Here is a 15,240-nt window from a genome sequence, read left to right as displayed (position 1 = left end):
ACAACCTTAAACTTTTTTTGCGTCAACTTCGCACCAGTAGAAGAAGGTGATTATAAAATCCAATGTTCTTTTTAAAAAAAATGTTCGCTCAAAATGTCGCTATATTTTGAATTCAAAACGAAAATTAATCCGCTGTAGCCTTTTCCTCTTTGTCAAATACAAATAGACTTTAAAATGAAAAGAGGTATTGAAAGCCGGGGATGTGTTAATAAAAGCGTCTTTTTTTAACAATTCAAATATTAAAAAATATAGACACACATGCAGGGGAAGACTTTAAGGTGTTCCCCAAATTATAAATGGATTAAAATGTAATTCTGTCGACTGAGATATTCGCTCAGTGTAGGTTTAAATTGAGCGTTTAAGTGATCACATAATAAATAAGTGCAACATAATTTTGTGTAAACAAAATAGTGAATTTAAATGTAAATAAAACACGAGTAGGCCTGCCCCGTATTTGCAACATTAACTTACTTCATGAACTAAATATGTCCACACAATTCTACATTTAGTTAAAGTAAAAAAAAACAACAACAATTTATTATTATCATTATTAAATGTTAAATGTTAGATTTTGCGCAAATGGGCCTGTGCGCGCTGATCAAGATACTTAAAGAAATTAGAATAAGTTAGACCTCTAAAAAGGTATTTTCAAAGTAGCTCAATCTGGTCAGAGAGGTCTGAATTTAAAGAATAAATTAATTTCAGAGAAATTATTTAGCAAAGAATTGATTTAAAAGTTTTATTTGTAAACATTAAATATTTCTTTCTCTCTAAAGTTTTTTGAATTCGGCACCAAATGCGTTACAGAAGTTGTAAGTAGGTACATCATGATGTCAAAGATGTGGGCCTATTTCACACACTCATGAACCTCTTGATAATAAGATGGAGTTTTTCCATTTCCAAAAAACGTGTTAAATCAAAACTACCTAGACGTTTATAAGACATAAAACATAGACAACGTGCTCAGCATGAACTTGGATGGTTTTGAAATCGTTTAAATTGCACCATGCTTTAGTGTAGCTCTTGGCAATAGAAATAATAAATATATAGAAACGTTTATATTCAACAGCAACAATACTTACAGCACATACAAACAAGGAATGTCTGACAGTTTTACAAACACCATGGGTCCCTCATTTTTCTATACAGATGAAGATATTTTTCCACATATGCGTCATACATAAAAGGAGTGCCATAACTACGAATCTGTATCAAATCTAGCAGACTACATAGTGTCCGGTAATATATTATATATAGACATCACCTCAGCAAGTGCCTATAAAAAAAGAAAACAAAAAAAATGAATTAAAACAAAAGAAAACTAGAACATGCGTTGTCTTTTCTGGATACTTGTGGGATCCTGTCAGAAACACATAGGCACGAGTCAGAAAAGAAAAGAAAATTAAATCTTTTTCATTATAACAAACTTTGTACACATGTTATAAACCGATGCATCGGAGGCATCACATAATCTATCATAATATTATACAGTGAGTGTGTGTGCGTGCGTGTGTGTTCATATATTTATATATATATAAATGGAATATATTACATCTGAGTGTGCTGGATGAGTAGAGCCGATGTTAAAGCTACTACAAGGAACTTTTAATATTTTGTTGATTTTAGAGGTCCCTGTGGACAAAAGCGGAGGTGTTTCCACAGTAATAGCCACGAAATATAACATCAAAAATAAAATTCAAGAAATAAAAATCGCCTGCTTCATTTTAAGTGGCTAGTGTGGTTACTGGTTTCATCTGATTTCAAGAAGAATCTGACCCTGGCAGGCATTAAGAATAACCAAACAAAAATAGCCATATCCTCTCAATCATGGACTAGTTTGCTTATGTAGGTCATACAGATGCATCAGTATTAAATAGAGACGCTTTCATAACTAGTTATAAACTCCTTGTAGTAGCTTTACATAAACAGTAAGTGATTGCAAGACCGGATTAACTTTGTTGACATTATTTGTCCACTGGAGAGAAATTCCCCGGGATGATTCACTCGTTTGGCACTCAAAGAAAACAATTTCAGTGAATTAAAAGGCCTACACAACAATCAAACTTCCTGCCTCTTCATCTTGTTATTCTTTTTTCTCATGAATCCTTACTCGTTATATGGTTTCTGTTGTTCTATTAGCCTACGGAGCTTGCAAATATTCAGAAATAATAGCGTTAAAAATCTGCCCAAACAGTCTTTTGGAAGTTCTTTTTGAGGTCTCTCCATCAGAGTCAGACTCAGAAAGGTAGGGTGTCGAGGAAAAGTTTGTCAATTATTGCCGGCGGAGGGACTAGATCTTCTAGTTTTAGGTAAAAGATACGCTGCAGACCTTGAGTACATAGTGTGCGCAGTTCAGGGAGCTTTCCCAAGAGTTTTGACAAGTAGTTGGGACGATTCAATCCACCGCCATTGAATGTCACTTGATCTTTGAGGCAGTTGACGATCTTGTTTTGGAGATCCTCGACCCTCTTCGGTTCCTTAAGCCCGTGTCGCTCTGAAATGGAGAAGAAATGACACGGATAAATTATTATATCCCATGCGTTAACGCTCTGTTTTGCGTGTTTTGTAAGGCTCTCCAAATGGCGCGGCAGTCGCCTTTTACGCACCTGTTACCATGGCAAGGGCGGCGATGCAGGAGAAAGCTGAGATGTCTATGTTCATGCTCTGCAAGTTGGAAGAAAACTCCACGATGGCGTCCACCCACTCGCCAAATCCGCGGACGCACTGTAGCCTGTGTAACACCACTCCATTACAAAAAATAAGTTTGCCTTCCACCGGGTTGGACCTGCAATTAATAAGAAAACGCCATTAATTACGCTTGGCAATAAATGGGAATTTAAGAGCCTCCTTGTTATTGGGCGGCTAATAAAACCCAAAGCAATGAAGCTTGAAGGAGGAGCTGATAATTATCCAAAGCCGAGATTGTTTTGTTTAATAATTATCACGCAGCTCACCTGTACGCCAGCCGCAGGACGAAAAGCTCAAGGAAAGCGGATTCAAAGAGCAGATCCTGATCCTGCTTCGGTAGATCGGAAAATCCCGGAATCTTCTCCGCCCAGCCCCGGATGATCTCCATGGAGCCCGTCAGGAGATCATAGAACTGCTGGATGTGCTGAGTGTTGTCTCCTGCCATTTGGTAGTCAGGGTTTGCCTGGAACTGGAATTTAATTTAAACAGCGCCTTAATGAGGTCCTTTAAAATATATAATCCGTGAAATTGCAAATGCCCATTTTCCAAGAGTAAGAGGGTGCTTTTTTACCATTAAATTCATGTCTTCTCTTTTATTAACTTCTCTATTTCAACGCAATTTACTTAGGGAGAAAATATGCCACATTAAAAGCCTGACAAAGTTAGGAATTCAGCGAGGTATTACAGAAAACTTTCAAGGCAGTAAATTCTTCCCTTAAAGCAGGACTAAATTAAAAAGAGCGTCAATCTTGCCAGAGTAACAGTAGTTAACTTTTTTCCTTTCTAAATGTTGTGTGTGTGTATGTGTGTGTGTGTGTGTGTGTGTGTGTGTGTGTGTGTGTGTGTTTTATTTCTGGTACCTTACTTACTCTGGAGTAGTCCAAAGCAGACATGGAGGGGTTGGAGTCCACATGGGCCCTAACAAGTGCGCTTATGAGGCTCACCGGCGGCGAGGGTGGGGAGGGCTCCTGGGGGCTTTTGGGTTTGGATGGAAGGCGTCCTCTCCGACCTTTTAGATTATCCGTCCGGACAACTCGATTGGAAGAAACACATGACATATAAGTCACTCATATGCACTCCTGCTGCTGTGCGTAAAATGTTTTAAATAACAATCCAGTATCTATAATTACGCACAAAGTTTCCCAGGAAATATAAACGACTGGTGTAAAATAATGTAATACGTGGCCTAAACTTACCTTCTCTCACCATTCCTACGACAAGGCACTTCTGGAAGCGGCAGAACTGGCAACGATTTCTTCGGCGTTTGTCAACAGGACAGTTTTTATTTGCTAAACACACATATTTTGCATTTTTCTGAACGGTGCGCTGCAAAGAGGAAGAAAGAGAAAACAGTGTCACTCTGCAGGCCTGTTTCCAAAGCTATAAAACATGTATAACGCGGACTGTGAACAGCTGCACAAGTGATATAAAAATGAAAAGATGAAAACGATATAATATCTGTCATCTCATGTTTGGCACTGCGCTGAAAGGGAATAGACAGCCAGAAAACACACATTCTTTCATATTTTACTTAGTCCTTTGAGGATAAAGTATGTGTGGTTGGATGTGATTGGTATATGAAGTTATTTTATGCACACGTTTTAAGGTGTTTCTTGATATGAATTCGTGCAGCCCGCATTAAAAATGTGTTTTTATTAAATGTTTTTTAAAAGAAATTGTGCAGAATTTAACTCACTTGCGCCGTTAAATAACAGGCATATTTTTATGCAATAACATTTTCACTGATTCATGCTTTCTGTCGTGTCAGCCCACCTTGAAAAATCCTTTGCAGCCCTCGCAGGTCCTCACTCCATAATGCTGGCAGGCAGCGTTGTCCCCACACACCGCACACAGACCCTCGTTTGACGGAGATCCTCGGGACGGGGGCGACGGCACTTGGCTGTCCACCAGCTGGTGCCCGTGTCCGAGCTGCAGGGAGTGAGGGAAGGCCAGACCAGCCTGTTTCCGAATGGCGCTGGGCACCGCGAAGCTCTGGCCGTCCAGGCCGCGGTGCACGCCGGGGTTGTCGTGGTTCATGGAGACGTGCAGCGGCCCGTCGAACCGCATCTGACAGCTGGAGACGGGAGTGCCGGGCGGGGACTGCTTGAAGGAGAAGAGCGAAAGCCTCGACACCGGATTCTTGCGCTGGTCCATCATGTGAGACGTGGCCGCGACATAGTTCTGGTGGAAACTGTGGAGGGAGCCGGGGTCCTCCCACATGTGATTAGGCTGAACCTGGAAGTTTGGCGTGCTCGGGGCGTGAGGAGAGGACGGTTTGAAATACATAGGCCCAGAATGAGCCATCATCTCTTCCGACTGGGGAGGTAGGTGGCTCTGCTGATGGTAGTTGTGCATCTGGACGTCCTCCACCTTGATGGAGGACTGCTCTCCAGAGTGGGGCATCTGATACAGACAGGGCGGTTTCACGTCGTAACTGGTGTTATAGTTGTCCATGAATGTGCTGAAACTCGGGAGAGAAGTGGTGGCTGTGATCTCAGTGTTGGTCAAGTCCATGCTAAACTTAACAAACTCAGGTGTTAGGAAGTCGCAGCTGTATTCTCCTGCGGTGTGGTAGCTGTAGCTCTGGGAGGCAGGACTCGCTCCTTGAGGTGATGATCCATACTGAGCCTGGACGCAGGGCATGGCTGGAAACCAAGCGGGTAAAAACACATCAGAATCTCTAAAATAAATGTTTAAATTGAGGAGAAAATGTCTTAGAATTTAGTCTATTCAATATAATTTTACTCTAAGCAATAAAACTAAACAATCCTTTACATTTATGGGCAATGTCAGAATAAAATAACACGAAACTATAATACATCTGTGATTTTATTTGTAAATAATGTTCCATATCTCATACCTCAAGTCTTCTGACAGTTTTTCGGTGACACTTGAAATGGGGAATGTCAGGAGTTGTATGAGTGTCAGGATTCAAGAAAGCGGCTCTGTTCTGGTTCTTCCCCTAATAAAATTTATATTAAAAAAAACACATCACTTTGACATTTACTAGACTGTAAAAAATAAAACGATATCTAAAAAATGACCACAACATCCCAGATAAAGACACACTTAAACCACACGATTGCGCACAAACTGTAACCAAATATGTAATTACACATAACATTTTTTAGAAAATGTCATAAAAATGTGAAATGGATAACAACAAAATACGGGTTTGTAGAGATTTAAATAGCTTAAATCCTCGTTTTCTTTTTGTCATTACAAAGTATAGAGTTGTTCTTCATAAACTGACCAACTTCGGTCACTTGACATTAGTGGCAACTTGACAGTCTTCGTCAAAATACAGTAATACGCACAGATCTAAACAGTCTCACTCAGTTTTGTATAATTTAGCAGTGAAAAAAGAGTAAAAGTAAAACTGATTTAAAGGCGCTGCAAGTGAAGCGCACACAGATTATGTTGCAAGAGAAAAAGAGAACAGAACAATGATTCTTACCTCTTTCACATCAGGCTCTTGGCTTTCAATCCATGCGATAATCACGCAGGGGGTATTCATCAATTTCGGTAAAAGCTCCAAATCATGAGCGTCGGACGGTCCCCAACAATGCCAGGCGGGCGGGCAGGCAGACCGTGTGTGACTCCGCGCACTGACAGACAGCGACACCAGCTTCGACTACCCAGTCTGGCCAATGTGGCTTTGTTTATGTGAGCTCTGGATACCGTGGCCCACGTGTTTCACAGCGCGACGTCATCGGCGTCGACACAGACAGGGACCAATCCGCTCGGGAGCTCTCTCAAGCCCCAATTTTTCTGGTGAGTATGTTTGTCTTGTGGTATGTGTTCTATGTTGCTTCCCACATGGACATTAGCAGAGATGTAGTGGAGGCTAAAAACCCTTCTGTGCTCACTTCACACACCTTTGTGTTTGCACAGGACTTAAGTCAGGCTTGTTTTGGGCGGGCTGACATTAATCTGTGTTGTGATTTTATTGTCTTTGTCACAAATGTGCAAAGATGAGCTTTCTGCACTCACAGTTAAAGGCAAGTTTTCCTTAAAAAATACAATGTATTGACTCATACTAACATAATCCTCAGTTATGACCCATTAGAAGTGTTTAGTGGTGGCTGTATCTGCAGAGACCCTGCAGCCCTCTGCCTGTATTTCAATATTTTCTTCTCATTATTTTGCTGTACCAACCCAAAACTTTTCTATTTGACGTCCGGGGAAAGAGTATCAACAATCAACTATCTTTCTAGTGTGTTTATGACAGCTCAAAAAATCCTAGTGATTCTACCTTTAACTTTGATGTATACTTTTCTTCAGGTCATGCTGTGATTGCCTTTTGTTTTCTTCACCCACATCAACACACAAGGCCATTTTTGTCTTTTCATTTAAAGGTAGAATCAGTAGGATTTGACTGAGTTATCTTAAATGCACCAGAGAGATAACTAATTGTTGAGTGTCACTCCCAGGACGTCAAATACCGACATTTTGGGTTGATAAAGCGTCCCAGAATGATGAGAAAATAAGAACACACTTTCGGTTATAAATAGTGTTGGGCAAATTACTCAAATTTAGTAATTAGTTACAGTTACTTCTCTCAAAAAGTAATTGAATTACTTTACCAATTGCCACATTATACAAGTAATGAGTTACTGGGGAAAATAATATTTACATTATCCTTTTAAATGGCTGCTTTATTTCACTTAATGCACACAAAGTTGTTATTGTAATGTAATTTAGTGTAGCTATAGGCCTGTTATTTTAGTGTGTATATATATTGTTTAGTGTAGTTTTATTACTTTTGTGTAACAATCGGCCTATTATTTTAGTGTAGCTATATAATTTTAGTGAAAACTATCTGTCATTTTATCAATAATAAGAGTTTTTAATACCCCAGACCACCAGAAGGCAACAGTGAGTAGCGTCTACCTGTAAGCTGCACTTTTATTGCACATTTAGCTGTTATTTTAGCATTGTTATACCATTTTGTGTAGTTATATTATTTCAGTGATAACTGTCAATTTTTTATCTATAGTTGTACCTATTATCACTAATAGGAGTTATTAATACTCCTGACCACCAGAGGGCAGCAATGACTAGTGTCAACCTGTAAACTATACTTGTAATGCCTTTGTTTAGACTGAAAGATTTAGTAGAAGAAGACCACAAATGGTGCTGGATATACATAATAACCAAGCGTTGCTACAGTAGTTAATAAATAATAGAAATAGTTAATACAAATAGTTAAATTAAGGGCAGAATCAGTAGGATTTGTCTGAGCTGTCTGTGAAAGCACCTGAAATATAGTCAGTTGTTGAGTTTCATTCTCAAGACGTCAAATACCAACATTCTGGTTTGGTGAAGCATCACAACATAATGCAAAAATAAGGAAATACAGGTGGAGGGCTGCAGATACAGACACCACCACACACTTTTAGTAGGTCACACACAGTATTGGGCAGGTTACTGAAGCAGTAATTATAGAATAGTTATTAGTTACAGTTACTAGTTACTTCTCTCAAAAGTAATTGAGTTACTTTAGCAGTTGCAGCAGTAACAGCATTTAGAAGAAAGTAACTTTTATGTTACTTTTTAATGTCTACTTCAATTCCCTTATTTAGAGGCTTTCTCAACTTAGCACCTCTCACAAGAAAGAAAAAAAACAGGGGTCCCCAAAATGTATGTCCCTTGGAATAATCTGCAGTTGCCTATTAATTTACACTTCTGCTTAGTTATGTGAAAGTAAAACCCTAGAAAAAATGTATTAGAAATATATTGTGGCTAGATTGTTAGATTAGAATGTTATCTATGACCTATTACAGATTTTATTATTATTATATATTTTTTGTAAATAAATAATTGAATCAACTGGAAAACTTTTCATGGACCCCTTGGCAGAGTGCTGTTGATCCCTGTGGGGTCCATGGACACCTATTTTAGAACCACTGCCCTTATTAATGAATACACAGCTATATTATGTTAGTGTAGCCACAGGCCTATTATTTTAGTGACATCTGTCAAGTTTTTATCTATCATTGGACCTATTATCAATATAAGTAGTTATTAATACTCCCAACCACCAGAGGGCAGCCGAGACTAGTATCTACCTGTAAGCTACACTTTTACTGCCTCTGGTTTAGACAGTAGAATTTAGTAGAAGACAACCACAGACAGTGTTGGATATACATGTTAGCCAAACGTTTCTACAGTTGTGAGCACCGCAAAATAATGAAAAAATAAGGAAATAAAGGCAGAGCGCTGAAGGGTCTTCTAGTGGCTCATAAGCAGTGTCAAATTACTCAAATTTAGTAATTAGTAATTGTTATTACTTACTTCTCGCAAAAAATAATTTAATTAACTGATCAAGAAGAAAGCAATGACTAGCATCAACCTGTAAGCCTATGGTTTATACAGTAGGATTTAGTAGACCACAGTTATATATATTAAAGGTAGAATCAGTAGGTTTTGTCCACATTGTTCATGAACACATCAGAAAGATCGTTGTTTTTGGTCTCAATCTCAGGATGTAAAACACTGACATTTTGGGTTGGTAAAGCGTTGTGAGCACAGCAAAATAATGAGAAAATAAGGAAATACAGGCAGAGGACTGCAGGATCTCTGCAGATACAGACACCACCACTCATTTCTAGTAGGTCATAGGCTGTGTTGGGCAAGTAAAATTTAGTTATTAGTTACAGTTTCTACTTAATGCTCTCAAAAAGCGATTTTATTACTTTACCAATTTCCACATTATGAAAGAACTGCCTGCAAGGGAAAATAACTTTTGAGTTACTTTTAAATGTCTGCTTTATTTCTCTTATTAATACTCTAGCTATATTATTTTAGTGGCAACTGTCAAATTTCCATCTATCATTGTACCCAATATCAGTAAAAGGAGTTATTAATACTCCCGACCAACAGAGGGCAGCAATGGGAAGTGTCTGTCTGTAAGCTACACGTTTATTGTAGATACTTTAGACAATAGAATTTAGTAGAAAAAACCCACAGGAAAATAAATACAGTAAAAAATTAATTATATAATCAACAAATTATATTAAATTGAAATGGAAAAACAAGCTCATGTTCATGTCGACTGTCTTGTGCCACTGTGAGGTTGGATGACATTAGATCATAGATCGGGGAATAGGCGGCATTTGTCTGCTATGCCTGTTATTCCCTGCAGTTTCAGGAAAGTTGAAAGTAATGAAAGCCCATTTTAATTTCAATAATTCTAACTGTGTAAATTTTAGAAAACTAATTAGTTGCATGTCTAGTTACTGCCAAATGAAGTGCAATCAGAGTAATGTATTACTTCCGACACTGGTCACAAGTGATGATTGAAAAGGATTATATTTACATGAGTATACTTTTTTTTTTTTTTAAATGTTGCATATTATTCCTTTAATGTCACGGCAAACGTCTAGGTTGCAGCAGGTCAACAGCTCACAGGTAGAAATGTCTCTGCTGCTGACTAGTTCAGTGGTTATTTATGGCCTGGTAGTTGTTATTTTAGTCTAAAATCGAGATGAGTGTACATTGGCACATCCAGGCTGAGTTATGTCACAATGAGTCTGATACTAGACTCACTCCACTCTGTATGAAACAGGCCTAATGAAGCAGGGGGTCAATATTATTCTTCGTTATCTTCTGACAGGATTTTCTGTATTTCAATTGTGTTCCAAATTTAGACCTCAGATGGGGTGGGGTGGGGGGGCTGCCTATTCATAGAGCTGGTGTAGTGTATGTATGTGAGCTGCTGCACGAGGAGGAGGAGAAAGAGGGGTGGGGTGGGGTAATTAGTGGGCCTGTAGCCAGTTGTCATGGGGGACCCAATTTAGTCCCCAGAGAGGGAAGCGTGATAGGAGCGGGCAGAATGGAGAGTGACGCAGAAAACGCTCAAGTTGACGCAGTCGCCAAAATAATCTTTTGGCCTTATTGTTCTGCAGCTGATGGAATAACTGATGCCAGTGTAATCTTACACCAGCACCTTGTAGCCAATCAAGTTGGCCTGAATTTTTCTAGATGCATATTTTGGCCTGGGCAGGAGGCCAAGGTGAGTAGTAGAGATGCATGCCCACATGCACGAAGCAGTAACAGCAGAATCACACAGCAGCAGCAGCAGCAGCAGGAGCAGCATCGTGTGTTATTTCTACTGGAATGATGTTTTATTATACGAGCCACAGAACAGCCATCAGTCTCAGAGCAGATTATTTTTTTCATTTGGACTGGCCTGTGCTCAGTGCACACAAGGACAGAGTGAGCAGGAAAACTGCATATCATGGTTCCACTCACCTCTAGAGGACACTATTGTTCAGTAGCCATACATCAAGCAGCTCCTGTTTCTTACAATTAACCTTTTTAATTAACCTAACCCCATTAAGGCTGTGTGGTCACCGCCCAGTCGTTTTCAGGTGGGCTGTGTGGCAGGATTTGTAAATTACACATTACACACACTACACTGTGTGAATATTCAGGAGCTAAATAATGTAGGTATAGTTGGGTTGTTGTTTTTGATAAGTTGTGAAAGGGCCCAACCGATATTGGAGTCTTTGGACAATGCCGAGATGGATATAAGTGAGTGTAAGATGAGATTTATTTTGTGAGGACTTACTTTGAAAGAATCTGTATATTTTAATTCATGGTGACAATAAACATACTGTACATTCTGTATACAGTATACATATTCTTTAATTTAGATTAAACCTACCCTAGAGCTGCAACAATTAATCAATTATTAAATTAATCGCCAGCTATTTTGATAATAGATGAATTGGATGTTTGTAAAGAAAAGTCAAAATTCTCTTCTGCTTGTTAAATGTGAATATTTTCTGGTTTATTTAGTCTCTCTGAAAGTATCTGGGTTGTGGACAAAACAAAACATTTGAGGATGTCACCTTGAGCTTTGATTTCTCGACCACCACCGTTTGTGGACGGTGTTCAGTTGTTCTGCTGTTGAAACAGATATTAAAGTGGACTATGTGTCACAGATGGAGATGTCCCTGTGCTTTTGCTTTAGCCCTAAAGTAAGTTTAATTCAGTTATGGCTAAGAGCAGCCTTATAGGGAGAATCTGATATTGTTGTATTGGCTGATATGATTTAGACAGAATATAATATACAGAATATAGAATGTATACATAAACACACATTTTTGCAATGATCCTTTGTGACAAAGATATGTATGACAGGAAATATTACTGTTTAACAATAAACATTATTGTCTAAAATGTTTGCAGGCCACTGAAAGTGTAAACAAAGTGAATGTAAATATCAAAGGAGCAATATGTAATCAAGAAAGTGAGTTGGTGCTACAGACAGTATATTAAATAGGTTGTCTATGGTTGAAGCGAGTTGTTTCACCTGCTCCCGCCTTACCAGATTCAAGGAAGCGCAGCGGGCTGCTGGAGTGCAGAATGAGTGTAACATGGTAACAACAAGTAACAAGTGACGAAGAGTCCTACACTGCAAATTCATCAGCTGTTTATAACTGTCGTTGTTTGTTGTTATCCTGAAAAAAGCCCACTGCTCTGAAAATACACACTCTGGAGTCGGAGTTCAGTAACTGCCTGTCTCACTGCTCCTAAAAGATTATTAATGATTTCTTATAACTCATAAACAAATGTTCGGCATTGATTTGAACTCTAGTTAACATGAAACGGGCAAACAAGAACACAAGTTACAGACCAGAATAGAAATTTCAAAGGAGAACATGCTTGCTGTCGCAAGTATTTCAGTTTAGCCTGTTTCCTTTATCTGTGATGACATGTCGTGGTCAATCTATGATGTATTACAGTAAATAAGTTAAATATTTCTCCTTTAAACTTGAATTAAGAAAAGGGATCAAATATACACAAAATGCTGCCTCTAAATAAATACAATGTGCAATACCAATATAGACCAATATAGCTGTGAAAGGCCAATATCGGTCAAATGATATATCAGAGTTGTTGCTAATTAGAGACCACCCTTCACTTTCATTCTTTACAGGAAGTTTCTAGTTTAACAGTCTCACCGTGTGCTGTCATTTACTCATTACACACATTTATTTACATACATCCAGTGTCTGTGTGAAGCACCTCTGCATAACAGATTCAGACTGTTTTGTTTGAAAACATCAGGACGCTGTGTGGTCACACGGCATCTCTGTTATCCGTTTACCATTTAGAATTTGGAATGAAAACACAATTAGCAGTTAAATTGGCCATTTTACTGAAGAATAATTAACTTCCCATTTATATGCCCAATTAATTGACAGCCATTTGAAAGTGAGGAGTTAGTTTTAATCACACAGAAGTTATTTCTTGAGATTATATTTTTAACTTTGTTTGAAGAAATCTCTACTGACATTACCAGTTTTAGTGTGTGGGCGCACGATTGTGCACACCTGTATATTGTGTGTGTGTGAGAGAGAGAGAGATGCATATTTTTTCATCACTGTACAGACCTTCACATCTCTCAGTTATTAATTTCTCTGCAGGTACAATCCGTAAATCTGAAGGAAAAATTCTTTATCAGTGGAGAAGACACTGTCATTGTCTCAAGGTTTCGTGATTCTCATGAACAGTCAGACCATCCGCTACCTGAAGGGTCGACTCAGGCTGAGAGCAGGAAAGTGAACAGTAATCATGAACCAATCAGCCTACCTTTTAATTTGGCCCCAGACGAAATTTTGTTATTAGCACCTGTGAGCCCTACATGAAAAGTACCTCCCAAGTCCAGGTTTTGTCTCTGCGACACAGTGTGGGTCCACCTTGCATCAGGATTTTATGTCCTGCAAGCGCTTCTCATTTTCTGGGTCACCATCACAAAGAATAAGACAAAGAGATGTGACCATTGATGTGAATTTTAAGATAGTACATTGAACCATGTGCCAGGCTACCTAACTGCATTTAGCTCACTTAATTTATGAAGGTTTGACATGATTGTATATCAGTTCAGTTCAGCAGCTGGGGGAGACCGGGGACTCTTGCAACACCAGGATAGTTGTAACACTGTCAGTTTGACTAATCAGAAAAGAGCTGCTGTGATGTCATCAATATTGTACACTTCTATTTCCTTTTTGAACTCACAGGAGAAGTGGCATGTCTCCGTGAGCAAGATTGTGGATTTTACAAGTCACATTTTTTATCATGGGGGGATGGAAGTTCTCACTATGCATTTATGATTCCAGTGAATATTGCATAATTAGTGCCTGAACTGCATGAATTCTTGAGGTACCACCAAGAAAATGTGTTTAGTGAGGTCATGTGACCTTGACCTTTGACTACTAAAATCAGTCTATCAACTTGAGTCCAAGCCAACATTTGTACCAAGTTTGAAGGAATTCTCTCAAGCCGTTCTTGAGATATCATGTTCACAAGAATAGGATGACCCAAAAACATAACACTTCTTGTCAGACAATAAATGCAATTGTAATCCATTACAGTTACTGAGAAAAAAGATATGAAATTAAATTTAGTTTACCAATTAAAATGTTGGTGGGGGTAACATCCAAATATTCTTTTTGGGTTGCCTGGCGGAGATCTGCACTGAAGTTCACCCTGAACACCCTTGCATCATACCGTCCTGTCAATGGAAGTACTTGCACTTTTAATACTTTACAGTCATGTTGCTTATAATACTAATGCACTTTTACTCAAACAAGAGTTCAAATGCACAACTTTAACTTTTAAAAAAGTAGTTACACATTTTGTTCATTTTGAATTCTTCTTCCAGCACTATTGCAGCTGGTCCTTGTAGTGTAATAAGTTGGACTGGTTTTAAGCTGTAAGTAATTTTATATATAAGCTCATTAGATGTTTGTGCCTTACCTGTGAAGTAACGTGTAGAGTAAGAATTGTCTTCCTCTTTGAAGTGTGGAGGAGCAGACGTATAAAGTTGCAGAAAATGTAAATATTCTGTGAAGCACTGCTTTTTACAAAATTTTACTTAAACACATTACTTGACAAAAGTGTGAAAATATCTGAGAAAACTGAGAATATGTTTCAACTTCTTTTATTTTCTTAATAAAATTGATCCACTTACTGCTATGCATTAATTAGTCCAGGAAACCGGATAAAAACTTGGAGGGAATCGTCCCACTCTCCTTAAACTGAAGCCGAGGCAGTTTGCAAAATTTGCTGGTCTCTCGCACAAACCTCATTTCATCTCTGAGCACCAGCAGGTATCAAACTTTCTGAGAATTGAACAGCCCGACCCTGAAGGCATCCCTTTGCTCAGTGTCTTCTTTCCATTTCTAGATTCCCTCTTTACAAGCTTAAATGTCTACTTAATATGCTTTAATGCCTGCTCTTTAGAGCCGGGGAGCACTTCATCACTTTTATACACCTTTATATAACACACTGTTAACTAGCAATGCCTTATGGAACAGCTTGTCTTGCAGCTGGAAGGCGCCTCCATGGCATGATGGAGGTACCTGTTCACCATTCACAATGAGACAGTAAAATGGGAATAGAGGCCTCTGCATACTGCTGCTGTCTATATCAGTCAGCGATGAATATTCATGAATCACAGTGTCATGACATGCTCTGTAATTGGCAGCAACATTAGTAATGACACTGCTGGTATCAAGTCCCTGCATATTCATGTGG

General features: G+C 38.7%; 1 protein-coding gene across 2 annotated transcripts; it reads right to left on the bottom strand.

Moving 5' to 3' along the window:
- Positions 1-725: 725 nt before the first annotated feature.
- On the bottom strand, positions 726-6,328 carry LOC146323044 (nuclear receptor subfamily 4 group A member 2). 2 transcript variants are annotated; one of them, XM_084725245.1, is made up of 8 exons: positions 6,146-6,328; positions 5,549-5,650; positions 4,462-5,333; positions 3,885-4,014; positions 3,549-3,721; positions 2,955-3,157; positions 2,607-2,785; positions 726-2,494 (listed from the first exon to the last, which is right to left on the bottom strand). In XM_084725245.1, exons 3-8 carry the CDS (start codon positions 5,329-5,331, stop codon positions 2,238-2,240), a joined length of 1,812 nt encoding a protein of 603 aa, XP_084581371.1. In that variant the 5' UTR covers positions 5,332-5,333; positions 5,549-5,650; positions 6,146-6,328; the 3' UTR covers positions 726-2,237. The 2 variants fall into 2 exon arrangements, with proteins under 2 accessions (XP_084581371.1, XP_084581372.1); XM_084725246.1 differs by having other exon boundaries at positions 3,558-3,721.
- Positions 6,329-15,240: the final 8,912 nt, after the last annotated feature.

Source organism: Lutjanus erythropterus, chromosome 8, assembly GCF_056507025.1.
Source record: "Lutjanus erythropterus isolate fLutEry1 chromosome 8, fLutEry1.hap2, whole genome shotgun sequence".
Lineage (NCBI taxonomy): Eukaryota > Metazoa > Chordata > Actinopteri > Lutjaniformes > Lutjanidae > Lutjanus > Lutjanus erythropterus.
Note: the sequence above shows the minus strand (reverse complement) of the source record. Positions and strands in the feature narration are given on the sequence as shown.